This window comes from Podarcis bocagei (assembly GCF_964188305.1).
Source record: "Podarcis bocagei genome assembly, chromosome: 13".
Taxonomy (NCBI): Eukaryota; Metazoa; Chordata; class Lepidosauria; order Squamata; family Lacertidae; genus Podarcis; species Podarcis bocagei.
The window spans coordinates 30,636,250-30,648,762 of NC_138138.1; the positions used below are offsets into that span (position 1 = coordinate 30,636,250).

General features: G+C 40.5%; 3 protein-coding genes across 3 annotated transcripts in view; 2 read left to right on the forward strand and 1 right to left on the reverse strand.

Annotated features, from left to right (window-relative positions):
- The window catches only part of LOC308571684 (vomeronasal type-2 receptor 26-like), a gene marked incomplete at both ends in the record, with an annotated part of 363,060 nt that overhangs the window by 153,673 nt on the left and 196,874 nt on the right, over positions 1-12,513 (forward strand). The window lies entirely within an intron of this gene.
- LOC308570646 (olfactory receptor 10A7-like) lies at positions 443-1,315 on the reverse strand (the record flags this gene model as incomplete). The annotated part of the gene is made up of 1 exon (XM_081165559.1): positions 443-1,315. Exon 1 carries the CDS (start codon positions 1,298-1,300, stop codon positions 443-445), a length of 858 nt encoding a protein of 285 aa, XP_081021685.1. The 5' UTR covers positions 1,301-1,315.
- LOC308570648 (olfactory receptor 2AP1-like) lies at positions 8,927-9,778 on the forward strand (the record flags this gene model as incomplete). Its single annotated transcript, XM_081165563.1, has 1 exon — positions 8,927-9,778. The coding sequence occupies one exon, from the start codon at positions 8,927-8,929 to the stop codon at positions 9,776-9,778; it is 852 nt and encodes a 283-aa protein (XP_081021689.1).

The following is a 12,513-nucleotide window of genomic DNA, read 5'->3' on the forward strand; positions in this document are numbered from 1 at the left end:
GAGCACGTATATGCATGCCCCACTCCGTTCCATCCACCCTCATTCTACCCTCTTCTGAGTACAAAAGGACCCGCACGTCAACACGCATTAATTCAATTCACAGAGATTCAATTGAATCTGATCACTAGGACTTTGTGCCAGATTGACCCAAAGACTGAATCTTGAACTGAATCAGATCAATTTTGAGAGATCCAGGCTTGGACCAAGTCAGGTCTGTTCTCAGTCAGGTGGCAGTGGATGAGAATCAGCATCTCCTTCTTCCATGTCCCTCCTGACTGTATGTTTAGTCAGGGGTTTAAAAAACCCTAATTACACATTAGCTCTGCCCCCCAAAAAACTGATTTGGATGAGATTTGGGTGTGGCAAGTTGTGCCCACATCAGGTTACAGGTGCAGGGCAGTATTGATCAACTCCCTCCCTGGTCTTCCTATTCCCCCCCCCACTAATCTTTAACGCTAAACAAGTTAGCTAGCACATTTTGAAATATTTTGAAATTTGCTATCCTATTTTTTGCCTTTCTGAAGGCCCTCTTTACCTCTTTATTCCTCAGGCTATATATGAGGGGGTTTACTAGAGGAGGAAGAATTGTATACAAAAGAGAAAAGGCCTTGTTAATTGAAGAGGACTTTGGTAAGAGATACACAGCTGTTAAAGAGCCATAGTAAGTTGAAACAACAATGAGGTGAGAGGAACATGTGGAGAAGGCCTTTTGCCTTCCAGTGGTCGATGAGATTCTTAAGATTGCCCTTATAATGTATATGTAGGATGCTAGAGTCAGTAGAAATGGGGGCATAGTGTATATAAACAGCAAAGTTAAATTGACATGCTCTACCAAATTTGTGTCACTGCATGAAAGTTTTTTAAGTGGCACAGAATCACAGAAGTAATGATCGATTTCATTGGGGCCACAGTATGTAAGCTGCAGCATAGCAGCCATGATTATGGAAATGCCTATGACACCATTTGTCCAGGACACGGCTGCTAGTTGGACACACTTCCTGGTGTTCATAGAGGTTGCATAATGCAGTGGCTTACATATTGCTAAATACCTGTCATAGGACATCACAGAAAGCAAGTAACATTCTGCACCCAAACAGTAGCCAAAGAAAAATAACTGCAGGAAGCAGCTCTCAAATGAAATGACCTTTCCATCCCACAAGAGAGTGGTAAGCAATACAGGTATGAGTGTTGAGCTGTAGCAGATCTCTAAACAAGATAGGTTTCCAAGGAAAAAGTACATGGGGGTGTGAAGGTGTTGATCACTGACTACAAGCACAAGAATGAGAAGATTGCCTGCCATGGTGACAATGTAGATTGCAAGGAATCCCAGAAACAGAAGGACCTGCAGATTCTTCAGCTCTCGGAATCCCAGAAGGATAAACTGAGTGACATGAGTTTGATTTTCTCTTACAGGCACTTCCATTCATTTCGTTTCTCTTGCCTTATGATTCCATATATAAAGAGGATTTGGGTGCTACAGTAGAATAAAGCAATCAACACTGTTACTCTATTACAAATAGCCAAGTTTTCAGAAATTCAGCACATTTGCAATGTAATTCATTTGCTGCACGCTCCTTGCCAGCCCCGCATTTCCACATCACTACAGTTTCAAAACTATTTTTATTGACAATTCTGAAAACCTGACCTCACCTTCAGAAGCAGTTTGGTTAGCAGGAATCAATAGGTGAACCTTTTTGAGACATTAAGATAACCATTATCACTTGCTTATGTTTCTGCAAGAAGTGGGTGTTAAAGGCAGCGTCTTGGCAGATGTTTAAAAACTTAACACCCCAAGCCATGGCTTGAATAAAAATAGAGTTGAAATCAGGAATTCATTTACGTTAATAACAAATGTAATGTAGAGCTCCTTTAGTAAATTAATAATAAATGTTATTGATGCATTTAAGGTTTTTTTATGCACTGATGTAAAATATGCAATTCAATTTGCTTACCATCTGAAAAAGATTATTTGGTCTCAGTGGCATTGTCTAGAATTATCTATGAATCTTTATCTCCATTCAGTTCTTCCACATGAGCAAGTCCTCTCTTTTATATTATTTCACTTGTACATGCAATCGCCATCAGCAGCAACTCTGACAGAATACAATAAGTTTTAAGGAGTAAACAAAAACTGGACACCTGGACTTAGTCCCCACAAATTAGGTCAGGAGTTATAGTGCTGACTGGTTATTTCTTTGCAAACAATGAAGATGCGCTGCATGATTCCACAGGTGGTTGGTGATATCACCCTCCCCATATAGAAGGAACCTTCATGCCCTATGTTTGAGAAACAATTTTAATGACTGATAAGAAGACTCACGCATATTATCTCTAATTCTTCAGCCATTGCATATTATCTCATGACTACTTTATTTGTTGGATGAAAATGGTCTTCCAGACCCACAAGTACTCAAAAAGTAGGGAAAGATGAAATAAGATAACCTGCACTAAGTTAATAATGAATGTCAAATGTCAAAAAACAAAAACAAAACATGCTTCCTACAACGTGTCAATTGCAAAGCCATTCTGTGGAGAAGTAATCTCCATATTTTTTAGTAGGGTAAGTGAGTATATAATTTGGAGCTGCAATCTATCAAAGAACAGGTTGCCTTCATTTTGGTTATAAAAGTAGTCATAGTCTTTCTGAAAGAGCAAACAAAATATGTATTAACTAGACAATGAGAATACAGAAACATAATGGGGGCAAAAGGAAGGCAGCTTTCACAATGATAGTCCAGAGTGTTTTGTAAGCTTCCCAACCATCTGGAGGAGTGAGAAGGAAGAGGAGAAGGGAAAGATCTATTCTGTTCTTGCACCATGGAATATAGCTCTATGATTGTGATTTTTGGTGGTTGTTGTTGGTTTGTTGCTGTCTTTTTAAAAAACAACAACAGCAAACAAACCTCCTTTCAGATGCACTTGAATGGGACTTGAACAGAACTCTAACCTTCTGTAGCAGAAGTTCATTTTTTAAAAAATATATATCTAGTTGCATTTTGTTTGTACCTTTATGTGATGAAATGCATATCCAGAGCTCCTGTTCAGTTTGATTTTTTAAAAGATCCAGATTCCATTTTAAAAAAAATAATAATGTTTCCTTATATTTTCATGGATGGTGTGCCTCAGCCCTCTGTCTTCATGAGCTTATTGTATGATGTGTGAAAAATGAAATGGACACCATTTCGCCTAGTGCGTTATTTATCCTACAACATGCAAACATGGAATCTGTCTCCAGATATTACTAGATGCCTCAGTTTGTAAATCTTCTAGAAATTATATTTAATTGGACATCTCAGGGGGGGAATTTTGAAATAGCAATTCAAAAATAGTTTTAGATGATTTAGACGATCTCATTAGGTGATCTTTAGCTTACTGTTTTGGACAATAATTGGGAGATGCAATCAAGGTGTTATTTCCAAATCATGAAAATGTTTTGTATAACATTTTGAGGAAGCTAGCTTTATGACCTTTCATTTCCTGATCTTACCTAGTTGCCTTTCAACCAAGATACAGATCATATTAGCACTTGCTTAGCATCATCTTCTTCAGGGTTAGGGAACACACACATACAGACGTTGATGGATTCCAGCCCCTGCTACCCCAAAATGATGGGTACTCAAGCATGGAAGACCTACAGCATTCATCCCTGAAAGCAAATGAAAATAAAGGAACTTGGAGAATTGCGTCTTGTCTTGAGCAAAGTTACCAATCAATATTCAATGGCAATCATACAAAATCATACAATGACAATCATACACACCTCTAGCACAAGTTATTGATGTCTGAATTTAGATTTTAGCTGGCATCCTCAGGAACTACAAAAACTGGTGGGTGGGATTGGTCAGAAATTCAAGATATATGAGAGAAGAGTGAAAATAGCTTTAGAAGTCTACATTTCATAGAGATCTGATAAGAAACTGTCATTAATGAGTACCGAATGTTGACTTTCCAGTATTGTTTTTGGACCGTACTAGAGGAAAGCGTACTAGAGATGCAGGTGTATACAAGGTAGAATCTAGAGACATATAAAAAACACCGTGAAAATGCTTTTTTTAAAAAAAAAACGTTTTGAAAACAAAATACTGAATTTCCCATAGCTCACCATTATCATCTAGTGTCACATTTGTATAATGCACTTTACGACACAGTTAAAATGTTTTATTTCCAGCTGCATATTGTGTGCTTAGAGTAATGCATTGCTGTCACTTGCTGTGATGTTGAAGGATGGCAGGGTGTTGGAGTTATGTGAGTGCATCCGAGGAGCCAATCTGGAACTTCCTCTGGAGCAGCTGTGGAACCCTGACCCTGCCACCTCCCTGCCCCATCCTTCATCATCCTCGTAAGCAGCAGCAGCAGCAACACTGTTTGAAAAGTGGCAGCATGGCACTGACCCCTATACCAGTGTTTCCCAACCTTTTTTGGGCAAAGGCACACTTGTTTCATGAAAAAAATCTCGAGGCACACCACCATTACAGCCCCGTGACGTCAGCGCGCAGCGTCACGCCGGGAGGGACATGAATTGCTAGCAAATTACATAATCACCTCCTTGAGGGCTGGCTCATCTTCTCCGAAGGCAGAACCCCATTAATTAACAGCACAGACTCACACCATAGCCAAGACGAGGGGGGAAAACCTCAGTCATGCACAGTCATACACATGTGGGGGCTAAATGAGGACGAAGACCGGGCAGAGAGCAGGGTTCAAATCACCCCACCTGGCCAGGACAATCCCTGGGTGCTCCCTTGGGCCACTCGCCTGACCCACCTCGCAGGGCTGTTGTTGCGAGGATAACACGGGGAGAACCACGCACGCCCCCGGGAGCTCCTTGGAGGAGAAAGCGGGCGATGAATGCAATGCACGAAATATATGAGAGGCGACCAGGTTTTGCAGGTGAGAGGCCCCCGCCAGCCTCCGCTTCCAACACCCGGCGAAACGACGCCGAAGTTTCCCCCCGGGCTCGGCTCGGGGAGCAGCGCTGCTCCCCCCGGCTCCCCTTCGCCCTCCCGGCTCTCTCTGCCGCCCACTGGGGACCCCCCTCACCTGCCAAGTCTGGAGCGCCGGTGGAAGTTTCATGCATGCATGCAGGGCGTCACGTTGCCATTGCATTGCACTGCACTCCATGCAACGCCTGCACACATGCATTGCCTTGCACGCCCACCAAGGGGTCTCCCCGCGGTCCGATGCGTCCCCTCCGGCGCGGATGCAGCATTGCAAAAATAAAAAAAACCCGACACAGCCCTACCTGGGGGGCAGCCTCCGCCTCCGCCGCTCCACCTCCGCGGGGATCCCCGGGCTCCATCCTGCCGCCCGATCTCCGCGGGGACGCAGGCAGGCTGCGCGGGGTCTGCACGGAAGAGCCCCTGCCCGCCCGGCCGCCGCCGCTGCGCTCATTCCATGGCCGGGAGAAGAGCGCTTCAAACAAAACGCCCGGCCCGCCAGGCCACGCTGGGAAACGTAGTTCGCGGGCGCGGAGCCCAAGGGCGAGGGGACTACGGATCCCGGCAGCCCCCGCACCGGGGACGGAGGGGGAGAGGCCGGGTGCAGGGATGGAGGGACGGGTGGGCGAGTGAGTGAGTGAGTGGCAGCCGCCAAGCCTTGGCCTAGAGCCAGGAAGGGCCTCCCCGGAGGAGGAGGAGGAGGGAGGCGCAGAGCGGGAGGGAGGGAGGGAACCCCAGGGGTCATCTAGTGACGGCCCCCCAATCGAAAATTTGACTTTAAAAAAAAATCTTTCGAATTTTTTAATTTTTCCCGCGGCACACCAGGCAACATCTCGCGGCACACTAGTGTGCCGCGGAACAGTGGTTGGGAAACACTGCCCTATACAATCACTCTTGGGTGTATTTCATTTCACACTGGCCATATGTCAGATATTATCTGTCATGGAGGGGCCAGCCCCCAGGGAAAGTTTGCAACCAGCTCCCAGTGTAGGAAGTAGCCAAGAAGAGAGAGGGTTAACTGCAAGACAGGATGCTTACAGCCGAGAGCGAACTGTCCTGCGCTTAGAAATGTCAACTGATAACAGAGTTGCAGAGAGTCAGCTGGCAGCTTGCCAGCGCACTAGTGAAGAACAAAATGCAGGGCTAGAAACGAAAGCAGCTCAGAGAGCGGGAAGGACCACGGAAGTACTGTTTCAGAGAAGGAGGAAGAGGTGGGAGCTAACCCCCTCAGTCCAAGGTCTAGATGTATGGGGGGGGGGGTCTTCAAGACAGAATAGGTCACAAGAGGAAGTTCAGCTGTTTCTGGTCTCACCGGAAACACCCTTCTTAGAAGGGACATCTTTGATTTATAGACAGACGGCTGTGATCACTGCTCCGGAGTGCTCTGTTTTTGCAATAAATCTTCTTCTTAATTAACTACACTCCTTTGTTATCAAGACTCCCTGACATTATCTCTCTCTATCAGAAATCATCTTTAATTGATACTTTCATTGTTTTATTAAATGTGTAAACCACTTTGAGGGTCTTTTTATAAACAAATGATGCATAATATTTAATAACTAACTAAATAAATTGAGACTTCCCCTGACTGTTGAGATTCCCTTTGTTTCATTGAATCAATTTGGTTTATATGAATAGAAGATATTCCATTATGTTATCTTTTAATAAATACAACCTTTCAACCATTTCATATCTTGAGTCTTCTTTCAGGATTTTGGGGACTAATTGTCCCTTATCTTGTACATTATTAGATTTTTGTGTTCTTTGCAAGATTCTGTTTCACAGATGACTGTTCACTTCATAATAAAACCAGGATCCTGGGAGAGTTACATTTTGTCATTATAGACTATATTCCCTTGAGAAGAATATTTTTAAATAGTGTATGAACTTAAAGTAAATGTCCCTATGAGTATTGCTGTTCTGGTGGGGCTGAGACAGTAAAAGCTGATTTATTTTGCTTAAAAGCACAGGTTTTGCCATCTTAATATTTGTACAACACAATATGTGCTACACAGGACATCAAAACTGGTACATATTGTCTGCATGCATAAATTCCCAAATCAAGAGGACAGTGATATTGGATGACTCAAGGAGAAGGAAGAGACTTAGAATGCCTTTTCCTATTCTCAATAAACAGATAAGATGGATCAGTAAAATAGTGCCAAGAAATATCATCAAAAGGTAAATGTTTATTACTCTTAATTATGAATGAAGCTATCACTTTCCTGGTTCTTCACATTCCTGCATCGGTTTGTATGCTTTATATATATGTTGTCAAAAACATCTGTGACCATTTTAGGGCATTTTTAGGTATTCATTTCTGACTGATATACACATTACAAGAAACAATTTTTATGACATTTTGAATGTTATTTTCACTTATACATGAATTTTCATTCCAAATATCCACATGTTGTACATAATATTTGGTTAGAGAACTGAATTACAACATTGGAAGAAGCTCAGATTTCAAAGTTCAGCTGCATTTTGGCTTGCCTATTGTTCTTTAAAGTGTGAATTAGTTAAGCTTGCATTAAAATCCTAACTGAACCAAATTGCCCTCTCATTCCTAATTCCTCTACAAGGATGGGAAACCTGATACCCTTCCAATGTTTCTCAACTACTACAGCTCATCATACTTGAGCACTGACTATGTTGTTTGAAGGTGATGGGAGTTGCAGTCCAACAGCATCTAGTCTGTCATAGCACCCATAGCCTTTCAAATGCTTCTGGGCTACAGATCGTAATATTCCTGGCCATTGACCATGCTTGGTGGGGATGATGGGCATCTGGTGGACCACAGCTTTTCCAGCCTTAGTGAACAAGATTACTTTCTTGACATCAGTGTCTATGTTGCCATTTCTGTTTTTCTAGCTTTGCTTTTGCAATGGGAGGTGAGCAGCCAGCAAGGAGCTCATTTCACATAAAGAACTGGACTTTAAAATATGGGTCGTACCTAAAATATTAGGAAATATTCTATTAAGGGGAATGCCTGTGATTCATTTGAAATAATGGAGTTTGAGGTTTATTTCTGATCTCTGTGCACACTTAGGGGAACTGAAGAACTTCACCACTTCACAAGTTATCAATGGTTATTTTATTTTATTTTCTACTCCTATTTGTAATATTCACCCTGTTGATCATTGGTCCCAACCACTCCAAAAAGAAAAAGAAAAAAGAAAACACATCAACAAAACGATTAAAAGAGCAGGACTGATACCTGAAGAAAATTATAGGTTTTGTTTGTTTGTTTGTTAGGATGTGAATTGCTTATATATCAATTTAGGATTTCAAAAAAGTTTTCTAAATATTAGAATTGTAGAGGCATGGATTAATAGTGCAGGAAATAATGTTAGAGAATAGTACCTCATTTGGTTTCCAAATATAATTGGTTATTTTTTTGAAAGAAATTTTCCTTTAATAAATGATAAAATAAATGTCTGCATATGAGGTAGGAGGTATTATTATTATTATTATTATTATTATTATTATTATTATTATTATTATCTGAATATGCATCATCATGATGGAAAAGTGAACAGGAAGATATGTTAGGTGAAATTCCTTTTGCTAATGTTTTCTCCACTACAAAAATCCTACTTTAGCTTTTTTACTACCTGATGATATAACATGTCAGTGTATCTATGGTGTAGCATAATAGCTAAATGAGTGCCCTGAGCTGGTGAGATCTTACACAACCCAAAGACAAATTGTGGTCACTATATTCAATGACACTAATACACAAGCTCTACCACTTGTATAACAACATCACCTCTCAAACCTCTTGCACTAATGTGACAATGGACTCATCAATTATTTTAAATTTTTTTTTTTGTTATTCCTTTTTTGAATAGGATCTGACATTTCTCAATTAGATGAAGTTGGAAAACCAGTCCAAGATTGAGGAATTCATCCTCCTGGGATTTGGGGAATTCTACGAAGTGCAGACACTTCTCTTCCTGACATTTCTAGTAATTTATGTTGTGATGATGGCTGGAAACACTCTAATTGTTGTCCTTATTGTTTTTGATCAGCATCTTCATACACCTATGTATTTCTTCCTGGGGAATCTCTCCTTCTTGGAGGCTTGCTATAGTTCCAATATATTTCCACGGATGCTTTTGTCTCTCTCCACTGGAGATGGAAGACTTTCTGTCACCAGCTGTTTTATGCAGTGGTATCTCTGTGGTTCTTTGATTGCTGCAGAATGCTATTTACTTTGTGTGATGTCTTATGATAGGTATCTAGCAATCTGTAAACCACTGCATTATTTTACAACCATGAACACCTGGACTTGCATCCAATTAGCAGTTGCATCTTGGATCAGTGGATTTATAGCTTTCCTGATATTACTCAGTCTGATGTTGCAGTTAACGTTTTGTGGCCCCAATGAAATTAATCATTACTTTTGTGACTACTTCCCACTCCTTAAGCTCTCTTGCAGTGACACCAGCTTGATGGAAATGCTGGGTTTCATTGTGGCTATTATATTCACACTCCCTCCTTTTCTTTTAACTTTAACATCTTATGTATATATCATTGTTGCCATCTTGAAAATCCCTTCCACCACAGGGAGGCAAAAGGCCTTTTCCACCTGCTCCTCTCACTTGATTGTGGTTTCGATCTTTTATGGTTCACTAATGATTGTGTATATGTTACCAAAGGGGGGAGGCAATGGAGAGATGCAAAAATTTTCCTCTCTCTTGTATTTAGTTTTGCCCCCTCTGGCTAACCCATTTATATACAGCCTGAGAAACAAAGAAGTCAAAAATGCCTTGAGAAATAATATTGGTAGCATTGTATCATGCAAAGCAATTGCTAAGAAGCTTGCGAATGTGTAAAAGAAGCAACATTCTATGTACTGTCATTTGTCTCCATAAGTGTTTACTGTTGAAGTGATAATAGATGTGCTACGGCTGTTGTTGTTATATATACCGTCTTGTTGTTATCCCCATCCCGTGTTGGCCTATAAGCCTTGCTTTTTTTCCAAATTCCGACCATGAAAAGTTAAAGTTCAACTTAAATTCGCGACCTTACAAAAATTGGCTTTTACAATATCTCTGCTGAAACAGACATATGGTAAAATGAAACGGATGTGAGTGCCTGCAGAATTCTAAGGGAGCAGCCTATTTTTGGGTATTGTCTTTTTCTCTCTCTCCCCCTCCCCTTGAATTTTAAAGGTGCGACTTATATTCGGGTGCAGCTTATATTTGTGCCAATATGGTATATATATATAAGAAATCAATAAATAAGTTTTGTAAGAAAAATGAAATTTAACAAATTACAGTGCACCCCTAATTTGTTCTTTGAATTTCCCTAGATCATTTCTCCATATAATTTTTATTGGCAGTCACTTTTAATAGAATATAGTACACAGGCACCAATACAGGCCACAAAGTGTCCCCAAATATGTGTCTGTAAAAGTGTTTGTTGTTCTCGTAATTAGAAGTGGAGGGAATAAATAATGACTCGAAGACACCTTGTAATCTTGAACTGCACAGGGCAACAAAACTGCTTTACATATGTAGGCATGCATAACTACTGATAGTGAAAGAGGCAGGAGAAGCCTCTTCTGTTCACAATAAGCAGAGAATCCATGAGATATTTCAATAAAATTGTTTCTGCTCTCTACACAGTCATTCCCTCTATAGCTAATACTCTTATATACAGTTTGAGAAACAAGGATGTAGAGGAAGTCCTGGAAAGGCTGCTACAAAAGTGTTGGAAGGGCAATTTGTGAATCAGGATTGGCAGTCTACTTCATGTTTATAAATAAAACTGATTGCATACAAAAAATAAAAATTATGAGTGAATTTATTAAATTATGTGGTTATACAATGTCCTCTGTAGCACTTCTTGTATTGATGTAAAGCAAACATGAAAAATAGATAAAGAACCTGTGGCTTTCTTGGTGGTGTTGGACTCCAACTCCCATAATCCAAGACCATTGACCATGCTGATGGGGCTGCTCTTAGTTGAAGTCCATCAACATCTGGTATCCACAGGTTCCCCATCCCTGGTTTGCAGGATGTCCAGTACACAAATTCCTATTCCTTTCCCTCTACAAAATTTGATTTTCAATTTCAACCCATTTCTTTCTTTCTTTTTCTATCTTCAATTTTTGTTTTTCCCCTCGTAATACCCATGTAGTTTGAACAGAATGGCAGAGAAGTTGAAAATCTTCCAACGTTAAACCTTTTTAAGAACATGCCTATACTCAAAATACATTGGTGGGGTCATTATAGAATCTGACAGAATCCCAGCGAAACAGAGTGCTTCAGAATGAAATTAGTGTGCCAATTCAGCTGAGAATCCCCAATCAAATAGTGAGAAATGAAATTGTGTGACCACATTATGTGTATTGTCCAAAGGACCATCTTCAGGGATTTCCCTTAATAATGCAACGTTCCCATGTTATTTCAGTCTAAGTTCATTTTGTTTGCCTCAACTCTCACTGGAGTTCATAACTAATAATTGGCAATCTCTCTGAAACCACTGCTAATAAATTATTACAAGGCCACCTATTTTCCCCAAGAATAAATAACAGTCAAGGGGAGACTTCCTTTTGCTGCTGAAATGAGAAATGTAAAACCATCAGATGCAGAGATTACACAAGGAACTAAGAAAATGTAGCCTAAGTGAGCCAAATATCATGAATATTAGAAAAGAATGGAAAAGGTACAGCTTTCTTCCAGGACCAACAAATAATAGAAATTGGACCTTCTGTAAACTTCCACTTCCTCATTCATCTAGCATAGAGGTACTTAACACATTCTTTTGTTCACACTACCTGTAAAAAATATCTCTGAATATTATGTGGTATATTAGAAAATATTAGGCACAATTTTGTTCTTCTAATACCAAATACTGGTGGCCCTGTGCCTATCAATTTCAAAATAAGGTCACAGTAAACAGAAGCGAATACTTTCATATTTCTACGGGCTACCATATAGGCACACATATATTAGTGTCTAAATTAAAATGGGGGGAAGGTTTAAATAATAACCCAACAAGGACCTATGCTCATTGTCTAAGATGACTGGAATGTTGAGGGTGTTATTGGGAGGTGGAATGGGGCAATTGGTCTGCTTGAGCACTAACATAATATCATGGCTTAGAGTTGGGGTGGGTAGGTTCACAATGAAGTTATACACCATACATAGTTCACTATACAGGGTTCTTTCTGGAAGGAGGAAAAAGAAAAGGAAGATTGATTTCCTCTTCCAGTATTCAAAAACAGCTTCCTTTGTTATGCAACAATAAATCTTTTAAACTTTCAGGTTTCCAAAGAGAGAGTACTGGAAACTTGTGGTCTCTGTAATGCCTGTTTAGTTTATATAGGCCAGAGTTGGGGAACCTGTGGGCCTCCAGATCATGTTGTACTCGAACTCCCATCATTCCAAGTCAGCATGGCTAGCATCAGGGGAGAGGGGAGTAGCAGTACCTGAAGGGCTGTAGGTTCCCCACCTCTGATATATACAACCAGAGCCAACTCCCTTACCTTTCCTACTCACCTGGCACCTTCATTACATAGCTTTAGGTGCTAGGTGAAAACAATTTTAAAAATCCATGGCCT